The 23,936-nt window shown below is 49.4% G+C and overlaps 1 protein-coding gene across 4 annotated transcripts in view; it reads left to right on the top strand.

Moving 5' to 3' along the window:
- GSE1 (Gse1 coiled-coil protein) overlaps window positions 1–23,936 on the top strand; it is a 167,315-nt gene that overhangs the window by 72,960 nt on the left and 70,419 nt on the right. Inside the window, exon 1 of one of the 4 annotated variants that reach the window (XM_083370803.1) lies at window positions 2,674–3,001. The exons of the other annotated variants lie outside the window; for them this stretch is intronic. Coding sequence (XP_083226929.1) covers window positions 2,965–3,001 — 37 coding nt within the window. The 5' untranslated portion in view covers window positions 2,674–2,964. Of the gene's footprint in view, window positions 1–2,673; window positions 3,002–23,936 lie in introns of those variants that run through there. 4 annotated transcript variants of the gene reach the window in all.

The following is a 23,936-nucleotide window of genomic DNA, read 5'->3' as shown; positions in this document are numbered from 1 at the left end:
GAAAGCTTTGAAAAGGGGAGCAGAGTTAGTTATCTGTGGCCTTGGCTGTCTAGGGGGATGCTTTGCCAAGCCTCCCCCCCCCCCCGTGTTTTGTGTTGGCTGGGCTTGTCTTGATGACCTTCAAGGACCCTGGGGACTTTCAGGGACTCTGCTTTAGCAAACAAGTTCCTTTGGGCAACAGGCAAGATAACTGGTTGAGCGGAGGGAGAAAGAGAGAGATTCAGGTTGGATCAAGGAGCAAAATCTTGCCTTTAGCTCTCTGCTTGGCCCCCAAAGACAGACAGCTCAGAGGAAAGTGTATGATCTGTAAAAGAGGCGCAGTTTGCAAGAGCTGCATTCAGTCCGAAATTTATTAGATTTTTATCCTGCTTTTATTGCTTTATAAAGTAACTCAAGGCAGACGAATGGTCATAAAACCCCTTCTCCTCCTCCTCCTCCTCCTCCTCCTCCTCCCTTCCCCCTTCCTGTAACAACAACCTTGTGAGATGGGTTGGGCTCAAGTCACCCAGCCGGCTTTCATTGCTTAAAGTGGGATTAGAACTCACCACCTCCTGGCGACTGGCCCAGAGTCCCCCTGCTGACTTTCATGCCTAAGGAGGGACTAGAACTCCCATCTCCTGGTTCCTAGGCCAGCGCCTTAACCTGTACCCCAAACGAATGACCTTTCGCCCCAGGCTGCTAGTCATTGGGGACCGGTTGGCTGCTTTTGGGGTGACCAGCGAGAGAGGGAGGAGGCGAGGGGAAGGGGCTCCCCCTTCCTTTGCCTTCCTTAAAACCATGGGGACCCGGCAGCAACTAGGGTGTGCCGGGATAAAGGGGGGAACGTTTATTTGTACCCAGAGATTTGTTTTTCTCCTGGACCGCCCATGGAAAAGAGACTCTTATGGGGGAGAGGGGACCCTGGCGGAGGGCTAGGAAGAAGGTGGATGGGAGGAGGAAGACTTGGCCCATTTATTTGCACTTCCAGACCCCCCCCCCCCCGTCCTTCTCCTGCCCTGAAAGACCAGAAGTGGGTGGGGAAGGAAAAAAAAACCTCATCTGAGCCATCTGCTTGCCGATCCTCCGGGCTGCCTCTCCCCCCCCCCCAGCCTCTTTTTTTCCTCCCTTTTTCCTTTTCAAGTGGCATTTTTTAAATTCCTCCTCCCCCCCCCCCCCGTCCTCTGTTCCTTGGCGTGAAAGCCCCGAAGGAGGCGAAGGCGAGAAGCCAGCCGGCCTGACCCACCCGCGGCGGACGGCGGCGGAGGCGGCTCGTCTCTCGGCCGGAGCAGATGCTGGAGGCTTCGCCTCTGCTCGGCTCTTCATTAGCAGAGACAAATTTTGCTGTCAGTTCGCCAGATTTCCAATTTACCGATAATGATTCTTGCATGAAAATTGATCGGGGCGGGGGGGGAGGCTCCGCGGCTGCGGCCCCCGCTCGGCTTTCCTTCTCTTCGCTCGCGCTTCCTCTCCGAGGGGCTGGAAGGGACGGGGGCTGGCAGCCTTCCTCCTGCCTGCTTGCCTTGCCCTTCCCTCCTCTTCCTCTTCTTCCTCCTCTTCCTCTCCCTTCCTCCTCCGTCCTTCTCCTTTTCTTCTTCCTCTTCCTCTCCCTTCCTCCTCCTCCTCTTCCTTCCTTCTTCTTTCCTCTTTCTTCCTCCTCCTCCTCCTCCTCCTCCTCCTCTCCGAGTTGCTGGACCATCTAACCTTCCCCCCCCCCCGCGCCGGAGGTGGACCTTGGCAGGCTGTGCCAGCTGCGCTCCGCGGCCACCGGCGCTCCTTTCCCTGCCCTTTCGGGGGGGGGGCTGAACTGAGCCCCTGCCGTCCCCAGCAGGACCCTCGGGCAGGGGGGGGCGGCAGGCAGGGGAAGAGACCCTTCGGGGGTGCCGCGCATCCTTTCCACACCTCTCCCCCCCCCTCGCCCGCCCTCTGCCGCCGCCACCCCTCCCCCCCCCTCCCCCTTTTGTAAAGCAGTCGCTAAGGAGGAGGCTATAAACAAAGCCCCGTTTCCCTCTTGACAACCGCCGCGCGCAACTTCCGCGCCGCCGCCTTCCTCGCCTCCCCTCCTGGCAAGGACCCCCCCGCGCACCCTTCCCCTTTTCCCTCTCCTTGTTCCGGCGAGGCTGAGCGTGGAGCCCCTTTGCAAAGAGACCCTCCTGCCCCCCTCCCCTTACCCTTGACGTTCAGTGGAGGAAGGGGCTCGCGGACAGGACGCGGGGGGGCTCCTCTGATCTTTTTCTTTCCCCTCCTCTTTGCCGCTTAATTTTTTTTATGTTTTGTGCTTCTTCTTTTTCGCCCCTCGCGCGCTCGCCGTCCTCCTGAGTCAAGCGTCCAGGAGAGAGAGAGAGATTCTCGGGGATTATACCTATTTTTTTTAAGGGGGGGTTGGTTTTGTTTTAAAGAAAGCCGAGAAAAAGGAAAGGGAGAGAAGAGGGAAAACAAACAAACAAGACGCGAGCTGCCACCTCCTTCCTCTCCTCCCTCTGCCTTCTTCCTTTAGTTTCTCTTTCTCTGGCTTTGGCTTGTCTCCGTGTGTGCGTGTGCGTGTGTGTGTGTGCGCGCCGCGCATGTTTCTCTCTATTTGCACCTCGCCGGACTCCAAAAAGGCAACCAGGAAGGTGGAAGAAGCAAAGGAGAGGGATAAGAGGGGGGGAAGCCTAGAAGACAAGCTGTGCCCGACTAGAGCTGTTCGCAGAAGTCAGGCTGAGTGTTGCGCTGACACAAAACTGACCGAAGACTCATATATATACATATACGTACATATATATATATATATATATGAGCGGTCCTTTTTCATTTTTTTCCCCTCCTTAGTCCAGGTGCAGCTTGTTTGTTTTTTCATTTGCTTTTTTAACAGACTCCTCCAACTTATTTATCATTATTTCCTATTCTCCTCGGCTCCCCCCCTCCTTTTTTTTTTTAAAAAAAATAATCGCTGGGTTTTTTGGTTTATTTTCCCTTCTGGATGCCTTGGATCAGTGATCTAAACCAATGTTTGGACTGAAACCACCCCTCTATTACTTACCAGGTAAGGTGGCTCTTGGTGTGTTTTCCTTCCTGCCTTTCTATCCTTCCTTTCTTCCCAATTTTTCTCTTGGGAGTTTTACAACAGTTTGGGGTCCTTTGCAGGCTCAGGTAGTCGCCCCAAAGAAACTTCTTGAATGTACTGTTTTGATATTCTCTACTCTGCTTCTCGGAGGTGCGACCTGATTTTGATCCGGGGCGCCCACCCTGGGTGGAAGGATCAGGCTTAGAGTTGCTCGCAAATTGGCAGCTGCTGGCAGAGAGTTAAAAGCTCCGCGGCTGAATTCTGTTGCCTGCTGTTTTGGGTTTTAGCTAAGGGGGTTTGCGGAAAGAATTGAGCTCTGCTTGCGTCTGCCAGCCCCTCCACAGGAAAAAGCATCTGGCAGATAATCCTGCCCCCCCCCCTGCAACAGTGGGGAATAAATTGGAGAAGGTGTAGTAGGGTCGTCAACTCTGAAAATGATGGGCTGGTTCCTTAGGTCCCCCCCTCCAGAATGATTCCAAGGCTGATGGGTCTACAGCCCTGATGGGTCTATAGTGTTGACGGGTCTACTGCGTTGATGGGTTTACTGTGTTGATGGGTCTATCGCATTGAGGTGTCTATGGTATTGGTGGGTCTACATGGTTGATGATGAATCTAAGGCATTGATGTGTCTACCCTATCACTAGTGGAAGTAAATCCAGCAGAAGCCAAAAGACCCTCAGCTCAGCCCCCCGCCCTTGCACGTGTCGTGCAATTATTGCATCTGTGGGGTCCAGATAGCCCTTGGGGTGCATCCCACCCCCTGCTCCCTTTGTTCACCATCTTTGGCTTCCTAAGTGGTGCCTCTTGTTTTATTCAGGAGCCGAGCAGCAGAAGCACTTTAAGTAATCTAAGGTGAGTTTAAGAAGCATGGTGTGAAGTTACTTTCCAGTTGGTGCCTAATATTGTTTCATGGATGAGTAAGCTCTGATCATGAAGCAGGAAGAGCCAAAGTGGTCCGAAGGGCGGAGGGTTGCTGTCCCCACGTCCCCCTGCCTGCCCCCTCTCCTCGTCTGCTTGCCTCTCTTGCTTTCTCCACTGATTTTGGGGGAACAAAACGCCTTCTGGAGGGAACTGGAGACTATTCTCGCCTCTCCTTGCTTGAGTTGGCTACATCGGGGATGGACTCCACTTGGCACCTAAAGTAGCCTCCTTGGCAACTGTCTGCCAAGTGACTCTTTCCGTGGGTTTGTAGGGGGTGTGGGGAAGTGAAGGAGCCCTCCCCCCCTTTCCTTGGCCACCCCTATCATCTCACACCAGCTGTGGTTTTCTCAGCCCACCACCGATTGTGCAGCTATCAGGAAGTGTCTTCTCTGTGTGGCAGTTGGTTCCAAGAATCAATCTTTCTTTCTTTCTTTCTTTCCTTTCTTTCTTTCTTTCTTTCTTTCTTTCTTTCTTTCTTTCTTTCTTTCTTTTTCTTTCTTTCTCTCTCTCTCTCCTTCCTTCCTTCCTTCTCTTTCTCTCTCTTTCTCTCTCTTTCTCTCACTCTCTCTTCAGAAGAAGCACATTGTGTGGCTGGGGGAAGAAGAAGGGAGCCCCCATGACAACATGTGTAGAATAGCAACAACAGTTTGGAAGTGCCTGAAGGGTTTGTGTGGTTCTTTACATGACCCCAGTTTTCATGTGTCTGTTTTGGCTTCTTCAATTCGGCGTGGTTCTGATTAAAACGGGTGGGCAATTAGGGCCCCTTTATGACCTGTGGACTTCAACTCCAGAATTCGTGAACCAACCTTGGCTCAGGAAGCCTGGCAGTTGAAGTCCCCAGGTCGTAAAAGGGCCACAGTTGCCAACTCCTGGATTAAAGCCATTTAAGCAAAGGAAACCGCAATGCTTATGATGTAACAGAGTTTGGAGGTGAACAAATCTAGATCAGTTTCCACACTGACCTCACTTCCCTGCAAGCTGATAAGTTATCAGTGGCGATGATGGAGAAGGCCGTAACTCTTCCCACCCATGTACTTGATCAATATCATGGCATTTGTTTGTCCTGCAAAGTTGGTGTATGACGAAACCTGCTGTAGGAAGCCAACTTTAAGGGCTTCAGTCTAGTGAGGGTGTGGTGTGGTGTGGTACCTTTCAATGAACGATACCAACAGAAGAGAATATTTGTAGCTCAAGGTTGAACTGTGGGGTCCTTGGTGCTCTCTGAGCTGGGTGGTTTTCTTGCAGACTAGGTAACATCATCAGGGCTAGAAAGGAGAAGGAAGGAAGGAAGGAAGGAAGGAAGGAAGGAAGGAAGGAAGGAAGGAAGGAAGGAAGGAAGGAAGGAAAGTGGGGTCCTTGGTGCTCTCTGAGCTTTGTGGTTTTCTTGCAGACGTTTCATTACCCAAATAGGGAACGTCATCAGCGCTAGAAGGGAATGGTGTTTGCAGAGAGGAGGAGGAGGAGGAGGAGGAGGAGGAGGATGACGACGACGGTGGGGCCCTTGCTGTTCTCTGAACTTGGTTGTTTCTTCCAGACATTTCATTACCCGATTAGGGAACGTCATCAGGGCTAGAAGGGAGGGGGTTTGGCTGGGCCCGTCACAGCTGGTGGGAGCAATGGTGTTTTTTTTTTGGTGGTTCCTTGATTAGGCTGTTGTTTCTCGTTGGATTGTTTGTCTTGAGTTGGTAGTTTATTGTTTATGGCTCGATTGTTGATCTGGCATTACTCCTGGTGTTAACATATTACTGGGGAATTCTGGGAGTTGAAGTCAACAGGTCTTAAAAGTTGCCAAGAGTGAAAAACACTCAGCTAGATGTTTTGCATGGAAGGGTATCGTTGAATTTCATTACAGTTGTATCACAGTCAGCGGGGAAGGCTATGGTGACAGTTTCCAATGGCTCAAATTTTGAACATGTGACCGTGGGGATGCCGTGATGGTCATAAGAGTTAGGACCAGTCATAAGCAACTTTTTTTCCAGCCCCATCGTAACTTTGAATGGTCAGTGACCAAACAGTTGTAAGTTGAGGACTACCTGAATATCAGTATAAAAGTGGGGATTGGATTTTTCCAGTGGAATACTTTAGACTTTCTTTTAATTTTGCTTTATATGACTTGGTGAACTGTTACAGGTAGTAGCTCTGTTTTGCAATTGCAGCGTGTATTCTTTTTCTGTCTCGTGGTTTTCCTTTTAATTGTTTTCCCTTTTCAAAGGAGGCTTCGATAATTTCAAGGACCGACAGGGAGCAAAAGGGAGTTTTCGATGTGCAAAACTGGGGTTGGAACCCACAGTCAGCTGTAATCTAGCTGTATGTGCAGCAGTTTGAAGGACATTAGAGGTTCTTGGGGGGAATTAAGGGGCTCCTGTTCTGTTCCTGCAATGTTTATTGGGCTACGTTGCTGAAAATGGTAGGACGCTTATTATCTCTGAAGGTGCTTGAAACTGGAGGGCATAAAGAGGGCCCGAGGGTCTTGACTTTAGCTTTCCGCATTTCCTTTTCGGAGGGAAAATACCCAGGGTCCTACAATGTGTCGTGGCGTGAAGACCCCATTTTGTCCCTTAAAACATGACAGGGCCCCCGCCCCGTGGCCCTTGTGAGTGGGATGCCACTTAGAGCACAGAACATAAAACATAGAATAATAGGGTCGGAAGGGACCTTGGAGGTCTTCTAGTCCATCCCTCTCCCCATGGCAGGAGATCCTATACCATTCCAGGCTTTCTTTGGGCCTGATAGGATGGATATACATGATCATAAAAAGAATAACAGAACAAAGTGGGATGAAGGATGAAGACACCTTTGTCGCTTCACTTGAGGAGGTATTATGTCAGCGGTTAGAGAATTATTTTGAAGCAGGCTGGGGAGGAAATCTGATGCTAATATATTCTGTCCCTCTTACAGGTTTTTGTCTTGTAAGGGGGGGGGGGAAACACACCCACCCCGGTGTTTGTTATACATACAGCTCGTTTGCTGCTCTCTCTTGTCTTGACAAACCCTTTCTTCTCTTTGAAGACGACAAAGCCTGATTTGCATCTTTGGGTTTCCTCAGCACCTGAAGCAGAAATCAGTTTTGTCCTGTGAAAACCAGCTGGTGCAGGCTCCGGAGAGCCTTCTGGGCACATGCGAACGGCCTTCCCCCCCCCAATTTTTTTTCTGGCTGCTCTCCCAGCCACCCACCCACCCCTGTGCTTTTTTTTTAACTGACAGACTCCAGTCCAGCAGGATTTGCTGTGTGCACCTTCTCTGTCCTGTAATGGTTGAGTGTTGACTTCAGCTTTCCTGTTAGAACCAGCCTGTCTTTAAGCTAGAGAGAGGTCAAGCTATGAGTGGAGACGCAATTTTGATAAATTTCTCAGAGCCTGCTCTAAAGTAGTCAAAGTACTCCTAATTCAGATGGTGGTGGTCTTCCTCTTCTTCTTCTTCTTCTTCTTCTTCTTCTTCTTCTTCTTCTTCTTCTTCTTCTTCTTCTTCTTCTCCTCCTCCTCCTCCTCCTCCTCCTCCTCCTCCTCCTTCCTTCCTTCCTTCCTCTCTTTGTTTTCCCCTCTTCTTTTCTTTGTATGTCTTCCTTCTTCTTCCTTTCCTCCACCTTCCTCCTCTCCTCCTCCTCCTCCCCTTCCTTCCTTCCTTCCTTCCTTCCTTCCTTCCTTCCTTCCTTCCTTCCTTCCTTCCTTCTTCTTCTCTTTGTTTTCCCCTCTTCTTTGTATGTCTTCCTTCTTCTCCTTCCTTTCCTCCACCTTCCTCCTCTCTTTCTCCTCCTCCTCCTCCTCCTCCTCCTCCTCCTCCTCCTCCTCCTCCTCCTCCTCCTCCTCCTCCTCCTCCTGGGATCCATCAGGTAGTCGTCTCTTCTCTCCGGAGCACCAGAGGGGAGGTGGGTGGAAGCAGAAGGGAAAGCGTCAGGCAGTGGGATCCAAAGCAATTAAAGAAAAATATGCACCTTTCCAGGCTATCCGGAAATGTGAGAAGTGCTAATCGCACCAAGGAGGGTCATCACAAATAAGAAATTTCAACCTTCGCCAGGTTGGCTGGAGCAGAGGGAGCGACAGGGAGAGAAGTCTCCCACACAGAAAGGGCCAAGAGGCATCCTAATTTTCTCCACCTTTTCAAAGGTTTAGCTAGCAACGCCAGTCGCCTCTCACGCGGCCTCCTCCCTTCTCTTAATTATCCCCGCGGGTCAAGAGGGTGAGGGCTCCTGATCCCACTACAAATGGGTGGTGGTGAGACCAGTCAGGGCAGCTCTTTACCTTTTGCCTTCTGGGCAGTTTCTGAACCTAAAAGGCAGAGCTGACACTGGAAATGTCTAGATGGAGCTCCCTGTTGTTCCCTGGGCTAAAGGACGTCTCTGTGGGTCTTGGCCGGCAGGGAGGGCAGGAGAGAGAAACGGAGTTCATTTGGAGGATTCCGAGCCCACCATCCAAACGAAAAAGCCATACTTGACCACGAGCGGATTCCTCTCACTGTAGATAGCAGGCCAGCATTAGAGGACCTCTTAACAGGAATTTAGGTCGTAGGGCTTGGAGAGGACTTTCATTCTCTGGGATCCTAAGGGCCATATTTCCTTGGAGTAGACCAGGGGTCTTCAAACTTGGCCGCTTGAAGACTTGTGGACTTCAGTCCACAAGTCTTCAAGTGGCCAAGTTTGAAGACCCCTGGAGTAGACAGTCCTGGCTGGCTTGACCAGATCTTCTCCCACAAGCTGAGCTCTACACAGATGCTTGGATCTTTTCTGCCAGTCTATTGCTGAGGATCCCGGAAGTCCTCACATCTGGAGGGTATCCAGATTGCGATACCTCCTGGTGTTCCTGTAATTACAGCTCGATTCACAGGCAAGGGATGCCTGTTTGCCCCCCACCACATATCTCTTCCTTGACTTGTTTGCTTCTCCTGTTTACTCTTAAGACCTTTCCTGAAAGCTGAACACCCTGAAATTTTGGTTTTGGTTCTGAGCCACCAAGAAGGTGTGTTGCCAACAGCTAAAAAAAAGATGGAAGATTAAAAAAACACTATTAAGTGATGGCTATTTTGTCATTGAGAAACTGAGATTTAGGTGGTTGACATTCTTATATATGTGGACTCTGACCACAGAGAACTTCAGACTTGCAACTCAAGATTTGACTGAAGGCTGTCAAGGCCAGAGTTGGCTCCGTGGATGTTCTCGTCAGGACATGTGGAGGGCATTAGTTAGAGAAGTTGGTTAAAGCTGTTGTGCCTGTTTCGCGTACTTCTAGGGGGGAAAAATTCTGCCCTTGAGTCAATTGTCCATACCTAGAGGACCTTGTTGAAGTGAGAAGATACACTGAATGTTGTGTTCCTTTCCCATGCTCCCCTCTCAGGCGCTGCTATCCAAGGATCTTTGTGTGCAATCTGTTGTGGTTCACTTCCCCCACCATATCTAATATTTTTTTCTGGAAAATCACTGATCATTTTGAAGCCAAGCGCTCTGGCAAGTTAAAACGTGCTTCAACCTAGGTCCAACATCTTCCAACATCAACCTGTTTCATGGTCGTTTAATGACACTGCCTGTTTTCTAGCTGGATTGATTTGGGTGGGGGGAGATGAGAAGTCAAGGCTCCTCTCCCAGCTGCTTCCCATTCTGGGCATCATGAATTTGGGTGCTTTTGACAGGACGGAGGGTTGAAGGCAACAGAGGTGAGATTCCTCCTTTAACGGTGCCCTTTGTCACAATTTCACTGAAGCCCTTTCGTCTCTCTACTTCCTTTTCTCCCCCCTCCCCACTTATTTTCTCATAGCCAGTTCCCCCCCCCCCTTTTTGCAGAAGGAGAAAAGGGACAAGGAAATGCATCTCTTGAGCTGCTGGCAGCCCCCAAATTGTTTCTCCAGCACGGGGAGGCTGTACTCAAATTACCTTTTCAACTAGTCCAGGTCATCCAGCGCAGCCAGTCATTAATAAAAGGAAATTGCAATCAGATTCTATTCCGCACAAGAGGGGTGAGGAAGGGAACATTAGCAAAAGCCATCAGCAAGCTGACTGGAGCTGCTTTCAAAGAGACCCAAATTTGTTGTAAAGGCTTGAGCCAGAGCTGGGAAAGGGGGGGAGGGGGGAAAGGAAAGACGAAGGGGGAGGAAATCCTTTATCTGGGGAGATCAAAGGCACGGCTTGCAAGTTTTCTTTCTGAAGGAAGAATAGAAGGTTGCCAGCAAGCTGGAGAGTGATGATAATTTGATTTGGCAGCAAAGCTGGCCTTTCTGGTCCTCTGGATTTGCCCTGGGTCAGCCTCGGTCACCAGCCTGTGATCTTGTCTAGGCCACGACCTTTGAACTGTCCACCGTAGTCATCTCTTCTTTCCCCTCTCTTCTGTAACCCCGCTAGCAGGAGCAGATTGTGGAGCAGACAGGGGAAGGGTTGGGTGGAAGATAAAGATGGGTTTTTTTTTCCCATTCAAGTAAGTGTGAGCGATGAGTGCAGGCGTGACACTTGTGTGCCACACATGACACAACCTCTGCAACCAAAGCTGTAGGGCAGAGGGGCCTCCCCACGCCAGCCTGGTTGCCACAGATGTAGAGAAGAGGTCCTAAGTTCAAGATGGCTTCTCCTTCTGAGTCCAGAGGTCTACCCTTGGTGGTGACTGGAGCTTGGCTCATGAATTCCGTCTGAACAGCCTGATCCAGCCACCCCCTTCTAAGACACGGAGAAGGTTCTGGAAGGGTCTGCTAGATCACAAAAACAGAGGTGACCTGCTAATCCTGTCAAGGATGCGTTTTCTAGGAAATACAAGCTGGTTAATAAGATGAAGGCACCTTTGTGGCCAATGTCCTTTGCAAGGGCCATTGATCTCTCTAGAAATGCATGTGGTTCTTCCTCTTTCCAGGACCCCTCCTCCTCCCCCCCAGGAGGACCCCCTCAGCCCTTTGTCTTCCTTTCCCCCATTTAGCTCCCCACCCTCTATAATTGTTTGTTTGCTGGCTTGTTTGTTTTTGCAGGTGTTTTGTATCTCCAGTTCACTCAGGATTAGCTCCATATTAACCCCACACGGAACAGGCATCCTTCCCTTCCCTGCAGGTCCTAAATTCCGTTGGCATGGCAACAGTGTCAACCACTTTTGAGGGTTTCTCTCCCCCCCCTTTTCTTCCCCTGTGATAATTTGACAAGGGGAGGGGGGAGAGGAAGAAAAGGGGAAAACATAAAAGGAAGAAGCAAAAGGAGAGGGGAAGGGGGAAGGCAGCAGACTAATTACCACAAGAGGCAGATGAATGGATGGGGAAGTCTCTCTTATTCTCTCTCTCCCTCTCTCTCTCTCTCTCTCTCTCTCTCTCTCTCTCCCTCTCTCTCTCTCTCTCCCTCTCCCTCTCCCTCTCCCTCTCCCTCTCTCTCTCCCTCTCTCTCTCTCTCTCCCTCTCTCTCTCTCTCTCTCCCTCTCTCTCTCTCCCTCTCTCTCTCTCCTCTCCCTCTCTCTCTCTCTCTCCCTCTCTCTCTCTTCCTCTCTCTCTCTCCTCTCCCTCTCTCTCTCCCTCTCCCTCTCTCTCTCTCTCTCTCTTCCTCTCCCATTCCTCTGGAGTTGGAAGGGGACAGAAGGATGGCTATGACCTGCTGGCAATCAGGCAGAAGAAATCAATCGCCTTGCAAGGGGTAAAGACTTCCTTGGCACTCCTTGGCAGAAGAAGGAATGCCAGCCTCCATAGGCTTCTTGGGCAGCTGCCATCGTCCAGGCCTTCTGCATCTCAAAGCAGTCTGCCATCCTCCCTCCTACAGGACTACAGTTCCCAGCATCCCCCATCAGATGGGAATGGGCAGGAGGTTTTTAACGCTAAGGAAAATCCCACAGGTTTTACACGGACATCTAACAAAGCAATGGCCAACCTCCATTGTCCAGAGCACAGCAGAGCCCTTGTTGGTTCCACGGGCAACTTGGTTGCTTGGTGGATCAATAGCTTTCTATGTGGTGGTTAGCAGTCAAGGATGACTTGACACATAAAGTCAATGTTTATCACTTGGCAGCCATATAGGTAGACATTATATAGGATCTGTCCCCAGCTTGGTCCTTCAGGTCTTCAATAGTGCTACTATATCAAGTTCATCTGCCTCGCTCCTGGTCTCCTTCACCTTCACCTTCTCCGTTTCTGTCTTCTCCTTCTCTTTCTCCTCCTCCCCTCCCCCTCTTTCTCCCATATCATGGACATATCAAGGGAGCCAAGTCTTCGCATTGATTGACTAAGCAATTATATGCCATCAAGTCCATGTCAACTCTTAGCGACCCCAAGGCTAAACCTGCAGGAGGATCTGTCCCCTACTTTGTCCTTCAGGTCTTCCACCACCGTTCCATCAGGTCCATCTATCTCGCTGCTGATTGTCTTCTTCTCTTTCCTTCCACCTTTCTCAGCGTGATGGACTTATCAGGGGAGGGGGGGGGCTTCTTTGCACAATGTGTCCAGAATTTAACAACGGAGTTTGATGTATATTCGGAAAATGCTCAGTCTCCAGATCAGAGAAGGATAGGTTGAGGTAAAAGGAGGAAGGTTAATTTAGATTCCTGCCCCAAAGCTGGCAGTCTTCCCTCATTTAAGGATGGCAAGTTTCGATCAAAAGAAGTAAAAGTTGAACTTCCCTGAAGCAGGCTGGATAAAAGCGAGAGAAATAAACGTGGAGTAATACAAATGAGGGTGTACGATTGCAAGCACATCTGCTGGGAAATAGGACAGCAGGCGCCATTGTTGCACTGCATATTAACAATCCTGGCGAGGGAGTGTGTTTCCCTTTGTGTCCCTCCCAGTGGGCTATAAAGGAGACAGGACAGAAATTGGGGACGCTCACCCCGCATCTGACAAATAGGAAGGGAAACACTGTCTGCCTTCCAAGGGCAGTTGTAAGGTGTCAAGAGACAAAGAGGGATCTTGGTCCTTGCGGCTGTTTCCCGCCCTTGATTTTTATCTGCTCTTCCGTCATCCTGAAAAGTCCCTGGGATTTTCTCACTTGTTCTGCCAAATCTGGTGGCCCAGGTCAGGTCCTGAAGCCCTGTCGTCAAGCAGTGGGGGAAATCTGGAAGTCCAGGCGGTTTGAAATGGATATAAAAGTTTATTGCAAGCTTAAGCTCTTTACGAGAATCTGAACTACTAATGGTCCAAGCAAAAATTGGATGTAGAAAAGAATCAAAGGAATTTTAGACTGGACTTCATATCTCTTGTGGGCATGAAGAGACTCAAGACTGATGACGCATTTGACCCCTCCCTCGGGCTCAGCTTGGTCATCTCCCACCTCTGTATTATTTTTTTAAAAAAAATAGATCTAAAATGTTTTCCTTCTTGACCCAAAACCACTTATCAGCAAGTCTCACCAGGGGTGGGTGCATGATTTGATAAATATGGGGAAGAGGGACACGAAATTTCCTCCTTTTCTCTACAAGCCCCCCCCCCCATCATACTGTTGTGGCTTCCAGGGGCATTTTTACTGTGAAGTGCAGGAAATCCTCACCTTACAAACACAATTATGCCCAAAATTTCCATTGCTAAGCCAGACCACGTGTTTGAGTTTTGCCCCATTTTATGACCTTCCTTGCCACCGTTGTGAAGGAAATCACTGCAGTTGTTAAGTTAGCAACACGGTTGTTAAGTGAATCTGGCTTCCCCATTGACTTTGCTTGTCCGAAGCTCACAAAAGGGGACCACGTGACACACACCCCCGGGACGCTACAACTGTCATAAATGTGAGTCAGTTGCCAAGCGTCTGAATTTTGATCGCCTGACCCTGGGGGTTTAGCAATGGTCGTTAAGTGTGAAAAACATAAGTCACTTTTTTTTCAGTGCCATGGGTATGGTCACTAAGCAAATGGTTGTAAGTCGAGGAGTACGTGCATCGGGACTAGTAGGCAAGCAAACGTGGTAAACAGAGATGATTAATCCCAGCGAGGATAGTAGTAGAGATGGTCTTTAGAGCTGCTTTTTATTCTAAATCGCCCCAAAATGGCAAGAGGAGTCCGCGGTTGCGTTTTGGAAGGACCTGGGGCAGAACATCCTTTGGGGTCCACTTTCACCTCCAGGTTGAAAAGGGTCAGGATGCCATGAAGAGGCCCCAACCCTCCCCAGAGCTGCTGAAGGACGTTTAAACTAGCTCACAAAGTCAGCTGTGGGTGTGCACAGACCCACCAGCCACAGAGAAGAAGAGATGCGTTTCTGGGGAGCTGGAGGAGGCAGACTCCTCTGGCTCCTCTGAGTGACAGAAAGGCCCCAGGGGAGGAGACAGGACTGTGTGGTGTCATTTGCAACCCAGCGTTGTTAAGAGACCGTAGCAGAAGCTCTGGTTTTTGTGGGCAGAAAGCTGGGAAAACAGACCCTGGCTTTCTCCGATGCCCTGCCCTGGCACTTATTACTTTCGGGCACCCCAATTAAACCCCAGCCACAGCTTCTCCAAGGGTGGGAGGGATGTTCTTGATGCCTCTCTGTGCAGGCGTGGAAGCAAGACCCTCTTCCCTCAAATGTCGGGGAGGTCCCTGGTGTCTCGCAACAGTGTCCTGACCCTGGAGCAGGACTGGAACATCTGTGTGCAGCCGAGAAGCCCAGGAGAGCTCACAGAGGCCCACCACAAATAGCTCCAGGCGCACTAATTTTGGCTGCGGCTGGAGATGACAACGAATTTTACAGTTTCTGTTCACCCGGGGCGTGGCGCCTGAGTCGCCAAGCCTGCTCTTTTGCTGGATCAACATTCCCCTTCCGTAATGAATTATTTAATTGGAAAGAAGTGAAAGGCGCAGCAAACCTTTTTTTCAAAATCTGGAGGAAAAGGCTGGGGGCTTTGCTCCGGGCTTTTGGGAGACGTGGTCCCCCTGCCCTTCCCCTCGCCCTGCGGCACACAGGCACCAAGAAGACTTTGGCAACTTCACCGAGGCCAGAGGAGGCACGGCTAAGGGTTCGAAATGAGAGTTTTTTGACTCCCTCCCCCCTTTCCTTTCCTAATAATAATAATAATAATAATAATAATAATAATAATAATAATAATAATAATAATCCTTTAAAGTTGTTTGACATCTGTAACAAACAGCTGGCGTCTTGTTCTGGAAGAATGTCCTTTTATTTCAGAGCAGGTTGAACTGCCATTAATAGTATAATTAGGTGATTATCACCATACAGCAGAAAACTGCTTAATTGCAGAGAGAGAGGGGAGGAGTGAGAGGGAGGGAGAGAGAGAGAGGGAGGGAGGGAGGTAGAGAGAGAAAGAGAGAGAATTTCATCTCTCTTTTTTAATAGTTGCGCTTGTTTTAGTATGCAGGAATTCCATGCGTTTCCTCTCATTTGAGGCATCAGTTGCTAGGCTTGCACCTGGCAGCTGCTAGAGCATTGCCGAATTTTGCCTCTGAGCATCCTCTTATTGAGTGATGGGCCGCCCTGGGGAGGATGGAAGGGGGGAGATCAATGATTAGGAGGAGGCTGCTTGTGCAAAAGGTTCAAGGTTAGGTTTGAGTTCAAGGATGCAGTGACAGGCGATTTATGCAAGTCCTTCAATGGAGAGCACAATTCTGGGCCAGGTGGGGTGACGTTGATCTCTGAAACGGCTAAGACTGTGGGCCCACCCTCTTGTGGGGTCCTCGGTGCTCTCTGAGCTTGGTTCCAAGAGGACCAAGGAGAACCTTAGGAGAACCAAGCTCAGGAGGCCTCCAGGAGCCCACAATTCAACCCTGAGCTGCAAATATTCGCTTCTGTTGGTACCCATGTCCTGGTTTCTTGGGGGGGGGGCTTGGCCTGTCCTTTTTAAAACAGCAGCTTAAAAGGGAGGGATGGGCTGGACTCGTGAGAAGCCCTGGGTTGGCTTCCTCCAGGAGTCATTTTAGATGGTTGCTGTTCCACAGGCGTTTGACGTCCACGTCTGGCTTGTGAATGGCACCCTCTGGGTTGACTTTCCAAGGGATGAACTATGCTTGCAACTTACTGGCAGATTGTGCCACATCTGTGCAATAAACCTGGGGAGCTCATGGCGCAGAGGATATTTAGGCCTGGGGGGGGCAAGTTCCTTTTTCATAGAGGGTGAAGCCAGAGAAACAGACCCGCATCTTCCAAGGCACCGTCACTCACCATCAAGTAGTTGGGGCACCTCAGAGAGGTTTGCCTGAAATCCCTTCCTAGTTGTTTCCATTCCCCCCCCCCCCGGTTCCTAGCCCCACTCCTGCCTTGCTAGACCCTCTGTGTTCAGAGGTGGCACACCTCTGCATACGGTTGGCAAAGGAGCAAACAGCCACCCTAATGCTCTAATTGTGGGTTTTCTGGAGGCGTGGCGGTTTTTCTGCAGAGAAGCAGGTGGCCACAAGTCTATGGGCTAGTCTCTCTCCTTCTGCCTCTTACCCCAATTTGAAACGTTTTGCAAACCCACAGCTGCCTCTGGAAGAAGCCTTCGGTTGCACAAATGCCTCTGGGCTCCAGGCACAATCCCTACGATCTCCCAGAGTTCAGGGGAACACGCCTCCCCCCTCCCACCCTGCATCTCAGCCACCCACCGCTCCAAGCTTGCTTGCTTCTAAGAAGCCACTTCACTGTAACTTGGCAGGGGGCGGGGGGGGGGGAAAGAGATAAAGTCCTAAGATTAAAAGCCAGTCAATCAGATCCTATTGGCAAGAATCGAGGAGCTGGGCTTCTCTTCTTCCCCTCCTCGTCCTCCCCTCCCTGCAACACACACACACACACACACACACTCACACACACACACAGAGACACTCAGCACAAAAAAGTCGGCACAGCTGAGCCGCTAACATGCGGGCGGCATGAAGAGATGAAAGCTTGTGAGCAGAACGTGTCTGTCTCGCTTGAAGAGGAAATATGAAAAGAGGCCTCCAGCCACCTCGCAGCAGCTGATTGTTCGGAGACCTGTTCCTTTAGCGACTCAAAGAAGAGAGAGACACGAAGGTTTTCACGGGGTCATCGGCTCCATTGCCTGGAGAGGAAGTCGGGGCTTCCGGACTTCTCCTCCAGGGTGGCAGCGTACCAGCCCCCCTCCTTCTCCTCCTGGGAATAACCAAACAGCAGTGTGGAAAGCCCCGCTCAAGCAGGAGACCTTATCCCATTTCAGATGGGTGATGAGCTTTTCTCTCCCAAATGCGGGTTGCAGGAAATGGGTAGGGCCAGTCTAGAGAAGAGAAGGACTGGGGGTACCCGAGAGCAGTCTTCCAGTATTTGATGGGCTGCCACAGAGAAGAGAGGGGAGGGGTCTACCTCTTTGCCAAAGCACCGGAGGGCAGGACAAGAAACAATAGATGGAAACTAATCAAGGAGAACCTCAGAATTAAGGAGAAACTTCCTAACAGTGAGAACAATTAACCAGTGGAACAGCTTGCCACCAGACGTTCTGGGGGCTCCATCACTGGAAATTTTAAAGAAAAGACTGGGCAGCCACCTGTCTGGAATGGTATGGGCCAGGGTCTTCTGCTTGAGCAGGGGGTTGGACTGGAAGACCTCCAAGGTCCCTTCCAGCATTATCCTGATTGCTTCCTTGCTTGAAATGCCTGCTGCTCTTGGTCTGATTGGGGTGCCCAAGCAGGGATCTGAGATGTTAATAAAGAAAAAACGTCCACCAACTGCCCGCTGCCCACAGCGGTTGGCCAAATTGAGGGTTTGTCTTGCCCCACAAGATCCAAAACTGGCCAGGTCACTAGGATGGCAAATCTCTCTTGCCTGCCCCATAGGAGAGGGCATAAACACACCCTGTTATCCTAAGAACCTTCGGGGGGGTGCTGATTAGAGATAGAGAGCCTCCTCTTTAGGCCCTGGCTGACACTGAATGGGTCCAGCTGCACCCAAATGACTCCAGATAGTCCTCGACTTATGACTGGCTGCTTAGCGGCCGTTTGAAGTTTCAACAGATCTACCTTGGGGTTAGTTACCGTCTGGTTCTGAACTTCCAATGGTCAAGCTCCCTCCACAGTCATGTGACCAAAGTTCAGGAGCTCGACCACGCTGATGTGTTTATGGGTTGCTTGGAGCATCCTGTGGTCAAGTAGTTATATTTTACAATGGTTTCGCGCCAAAATCTGGCATTTCTAGTTTTGGGCAAAACTGTTCCCATTGTGAACCATTGGTTTGCTTCATCATTGTGGAGTTCATTTTACGACCATGGGGGTTGACGTAATGAACACCACAAAAAGAGTGGTAATCTATCGGGTTGGTCGTGTGACCGACTGGTTTTATGACCGTCACAACATCTTTTCATCAGTAGGCAACATCTGGCTGGCCAGGCAGGCAAGTAGGTGTGCAAGTGTAATATTTGTTTGGCACCTAGAAAATGGGACGCATCCTGGAAGAGCTACTTAGGAAGGTCCTGCCTGGATCTCACCACCCAGAGATCTGCATGGGGGCTGAAATAACCTTCTCATCAGTTTGTCCAATTCACAGAATCTGGGTGAACTACTTAGGGCACGTCAAGACCAAGTGCTCTATGGCCAGTGCTGGTCAAGTTAGTGTCCTTTGTTGGTGTTAAGTAACAGCTGGATGGAGACAGGAATGTCAGGTGGACTCCCAGTGGTCAGTGGGCCGTGGTTAATTCAAATATGTGTCTCATCAATCCAGGAAGGCCTTGGTTTGTAAGAAGAAACATCATCAAATGGTTGACTGGATCTAGCCATGATAATGGCTGGATTGTTGGTGTTGCTGCTGGGAAACTGCCTATGTATCCTTTACATAGAGTGTTTCATTCCAAGGATTCTATTCTAGTGTCCCATTCACCAGTGGAACAGTAGTCGCATAAATCAACGTATTGGCTTAGGGAAGCAACCTGATTTTGATCAGATTGAAAACCTTCTCAATGGTCAGGCGGGCTACTCTGTCTGAATATTGGACAGCCCTTGGTCAGACTGCGTGATTTATTGTGAGAATCTGAAATGGTCCTTTGATGTGGTAGATAGGGCTTCAGCATCTGATACAGGCCTGGATAATGTTGCTTGGCTTCCCAGGTATTACCTGGGACTTCCAGTTCCTCATCTCTAAAATGAGAACATTTAATCTTTTAGCCCCGAGCTGATTGGAGAGGCTAAGGGTGATGGTTATGTTAAAATTGGTCTTCAAACAAGTCGCGACTATTTCTTCTAGTATGCAGTTCTTAGATGTTTGTTGTTGCTCTTGTGGTATATATAACAGCAATGTGGCAAGTTGCCAGTGTTGTCATCTTCTGTCAAACACAAGGAAAAAAATTATTCAACTACTTAAGAAAAGATTCCAAGATTACATACATTAGAAAGTAGGCAGCTTCATACCTTGGTCCTTCTAAAGACCACTTTCCTTGTGTGCCGCATATATATTATATCATAATAATTATTATTCATGTGCCCACTTTGAAGTTCATGGGAAGATTGGGAAGCCGATGTAGGCTTGAAATGAAGCTGGTTGATGCCTGTTTGGTAGAAGATCGTTTTGGGTGCCCTTCTCCAGTGGATAAGCAAATCAGTAGCCCATTGATGGACCACACCATCAATGGCCCACTGATTTTCTTGTCCACTATGGAGAGATGAAGGTTGGAAAAAGGAGCCAGACAAAGCAAAAGTCTGGGCTCCTAGATTGGTCAGTGGTCTACCATGGAGGCAATGCCAACTGCATAGATCTGGTTAAGCCTTCTTGGTAATGGCCCTTTTTTCTGTTGAAGAGTGTGTGCACTCCTTGTTGGCCTTTCAAAGAATCTTGAAGATCAGCCTCTTCAGGAAGGCATTTGAGGATCTACCCCAATGATGCCAGTGCATTAGAAGAGAATGTGTTGATTATTCTGATTCACGGAAGGGTTTTTTGCTTGATGCAAACTGCTCAAAAGATATTTGGAATGGCGTGACTACAAGAAACAGGAAGTCATTAAAATCATTAAACTCCGGCTTACTTAACAAACCTTGGTTTAATCAATTGGCTGAATGGAAGCCCATCCATACAATGCAGTAGTTGTATTCAAGGCTTCTGTCTATACATACTTGCTGGTTTTATCTTGTTGAAGATAAACCTTTGACCTTCAAACCTTTGACCATTGATCCTTTGACCTTCAACAGAGAGTGGTTTTTGTTGGGAGTTGCTTTCCGGAGGCCACAGATACAGCACATCTGGAAGGCATCTCCTTGGGAACAGTGGGCTTCCTTGGCCACCTACTTGGAGAGCAACATGACTGTGTGATCTCTGGGGACATGTGTGTCGGTTCCAAGCAAGACTGGAGAGCTTCTTGCCCACGGAACTTGGGCTAGCTTTCACAAAAGCGTGCATGGGTGAGGCAGTCCCAAAGGTACTTTTCAACTGGTTGGTTTTTTTCCTTGAAAACCTTTTGCTCCTTGTGCCAGTTCTGGATTTCTGAAGTTCTTCAGTTCTGAAGAAGCTTCTTGGATGGATGAGAAGCGAAACGTTTTCAAGGGGAAAAACCCAAGAAGGGCCAGTTGCCTTTTGAAAAGCACCTTTGGGACAACCGTGACCTGGATGATTGGGAAGCTCCTCACAGATCTATCAAGATGTGACCGCAGTTTCCAAGACTCCAGCCAGAAGGAAAAGTAGAGTCCTTGCTTCAGCGACCCAAATTAGAACGGGGGGGGGCAGATTTGCCACCCTGCTGCGTGAAACGTTGGCCACCCTTCTAGAGGAGGGACTGAGAAATGGCCCACGGGGAGCTGCACACTTTTGTCTCCCATTGTGAAGTGTGGCTTATTGCCTTTGGAATCTTCAGGTTGCAAATGTCTGCCGAATAATTACGCCTTAATTTATGATAATCCCAGGAGTGCAGGGCATGAAGGAGTCGAGGCTGGGAGGCACCTGTTCCTGTCTCCCTCTTGGGATTTCTCCTCAGCGGAATGGGGGAGGAAGGCAGGCGAGGGACTCTTTTCAGCAAGGCCAGCCAAGGGGAGGGGGGTCCTGGCGGCTGCCTCCATCTGCGTGTCTGCAAGACGCTTGCATGCTCTAATAATCATCCTTCATACTGGGCTAAGTCAGGGGTCTCCAAACTTGGCAACTTTTAAAACTTTAAGCTATGCTAATGGAGAAATTCTGGGAGTTGAAGTCCTAAAGTTACCCAATTTGGAGACCCCTGGACTAAGAGATTATCCATACAGATTAGATTAGATTAGATTAGATTAGATTAGATTTATTAAATTTATATGCCGCCCTTCTCCCCAAGGACTCAGGGCGGCTCAAAACAATAAAAAATTAAAAAACAAAGTACAAAATTTAAAAAAAGAATTAAACAATGGATGTAATAAATAAATGACAATATTACCCAATAAAAGCCAAATTTAAAACCATAGTCAGTCCAGGCCCGATTGTTGGAACATCCATGTCTTCAGGTCACGGTGGAAGGACCGAAGGTCAGGGGCCGGAGGCAGTTCATTCCAGAGGGTCGGTGCGCCCACAGAGAAGGCTCTCCCCCTGGGGATCGCCAGCCGGCATTGCCTGGCCGACGGCACCCTGAGGAGGCCGACTCTGTGGGAGCGAACCTGGCGATGGGAAGTTGACAATGGCAGCAGGTGGTCTCGCAAGTACCCCGGGCCTAAGCCATGTAGGGCTTTAAAGGTGATTACCAGCACCTTGAATCGCACCCAGAGGGCAACTGGAAGCCAATGCAACTCGCGCAGGAGTGGTGTAACATGGGAGTATCGAGATCCTCCCATAAGGTAATGGATACAGGTCATCCATGAGCATCATGGAGCCCAGAATTTTTGTCACAAATCATGACGGACATAGGTTGAGGCCTCCATGTGACCGGATCCGATTTTATGAACGGTTGTTGAGCAGTCAGTTGTTAAGCGAGGATTATTTGTGTAGACTTGTCTGGATGTGAACAGTGGCTGCTATCTGTAATGCAGCCTCCCTGTCCAGTGGCAGGCAGTTCCTGGATGCCAAAAACTTGTTCTGAAGTTCAGAAGGCCCAGAGCTGCACCTGGGTGGTGGAAGGAAGCTTTCCTATGCCCTAAATTAGGAAGATGGCAGTCATGAAAGGAACAGACCTGATGGATCTCGGATCTTTGATTTCACATCCCAATCCCACGCAGGACCCTCATTCAGTGACCCGTCCAGCCTCGACATTGTAGGAGGACAACCACATAATGTACATGTTAATAAAAATCAGGAGGCCTTACACACATTTTAAGTAATGCTTGTGCCTTTTAATACCTGTGGTTGCCTGGAAAAGGTGCTGTCTAGGTCCACTTGAAAAAACACTGACTTTGGAGTGCCAGGTGTGCTGCATTCCAAAATACCTTCTCTTTTCCGAACTACATGATGGAGCTTGTAGCTCCGTCAACCACTGCCGTGTCTTAAACCGAAGCGTGCCCAAAAATGTGTTTATTCAGAGGGCCTGTGCACAAAAGCGTAACTGTTTATTAGGGAACTGTTCCTAAAGCCCACATTTTTTCCCCTGACATTGCACGCAAACATCCCCTACAAGAAACCCGCACAAGAATGAACGCAAAGGTGTGGGTGGATGAGAGAGTTTGAAAAACAGACCCTCAAGCCAAAACGGCACCCCAAAGGGATCCCCTTCCTCGGTATCTAGTGTGACCCCTCCTGGCTCCCCCCCCACCCCGAAAGAGAGACATTATAAACAGGGAACATTGGCCTCCTTCAAAGGCTGCCAAGAGCCTGCTAAATGGCGCCAACTGCGGAGCCCCTTTTAAAGTTCAAACATGGGACCTTGCGCTGGGTACCGATCCCACACTCCTTTTGTTGTCCTAACCTTGCCCTTCCCTTCCTCTTCCCTCCTCCTCCTCTTTCATTGTTTTGCTAACATCACTTCCTCCTCCTGGGGCTGAGTGTCAGAAGACATTAGCCACCGAGGATGAGGGCTGGGGGGGAGGGGGGCTATCAGAAACCTGAGTAGAGGAAGGATTAGTTCTTCCTCCATCCCCCCCAGTCTCTTCCCTCTCTTCTTTCCTTTCCTCTCCTCTCCTCTCTTCTCCTTTTCCATCTTCCTTTACCCTTTCTTTCTCCTCCTCCTCCTCCTCCTCCTCCTCCTCCTCCTCCTCCTCCTCCTCCTCCTCCTCCTCCTCCTCCTCTTTAAGGCAAACAATAGTTTTGCACTGGGTAATCCGAAGAAGTGTTGCGCGATGGCTCCTTGGGGATCCTGAGAGCGCCGGTCCTTTCCAGCGTTGGGAGATCTGACTTGAATGCCTGCACCTGCTGTGTGGTCTAGCAAGGGCTGGTTATGACTAATAGAGAAGCTCTCTGCACAGTCTGGTTCAGGAAGGAGGGGTTTGTGTGTGTGTGTGTGTGTGTGTGTGTGTGTGTGTGTGTCTTTGTGTGAGCGCCCAGTTCTTTTATCTCTTACACCCGTAGGTTGCATTTCCTGAGCTTCTGAGGGCTAAAAGCTAGCGTGTGAGGCCAGTCAGTAGGATGAGGCCAGTCTATGAGAGGACCCCTCGCAGTGCTTGGCATGGTACCCCCCCTGCCCCCCACCCCTTGGCATGGTACCCCCCCGCCCCGCCTCCCGCCCCTTGGCTGCATTTTGCCAGAGTTCAGCTCTAGGACAAGTCAAAGAAAGAATATTCACCCCTTCCAGCTGCCCCCCCCCGACTATCTCCCCATTTTTTATCACCCCCAAATAAAGACACTGTTTTAGGCTGAACAGAGACCTCCTCTTGAAACTGTGCAGGCAGTTGTGTCGGCAGTGGGTGTCAGAACCCTTTATGTTTTGAGGTATCCTCTGAATTATCAAAGAAATTTAAAAAGGCCAACAGGGAATTTAACATATTGGCCTGGATCCTGATTTCTCCTATTCTATTAAAAAAGAATTAGTCCAAGTCAACCCATGATTGATGGGTAAGGGGGAATTTGCAAGCAGCTCCTCAAGGAAAGTCTGAAATTTTTTCTTTCTTTCTTTCTTTCTTTCTTTCTTTCTCTTTCTTTCTTTCTTTCTTTCTTTCTTTCTTTCTTTCTTTCTTTCTTTCTTTCTTTCTTTCTTTCTTTCTTTCTTTCTTTCTTTCTTTCTTTCTTTCTTTCTTTCTTTCTTATTGGATCCTAAACCCAGAACCTTTTTTGGTTTCTACCATCATCTATGTGGCTTCTGAAGATGAGAAAGTGGAGGGTTGTAGCAAGCATTATGGAGGACCTTCATAAGCTG

The sequence above is a fragment of the Vipera ursinii genome (assembly GCF_947247035.1).
Source record: "Vipera ursinii genome assembly, chromosome: 10".
Lineage (NCBI taxonomy): Eukaryota > Metazoa > Chordata > Lepidosauria > Squamata > Viperidae > Vipera > Vipera ursinii.
Note: the sequence above shows the minus strand (reverse complement) of the source record. Positions and strands in the feature narration are given on the sequence as shown.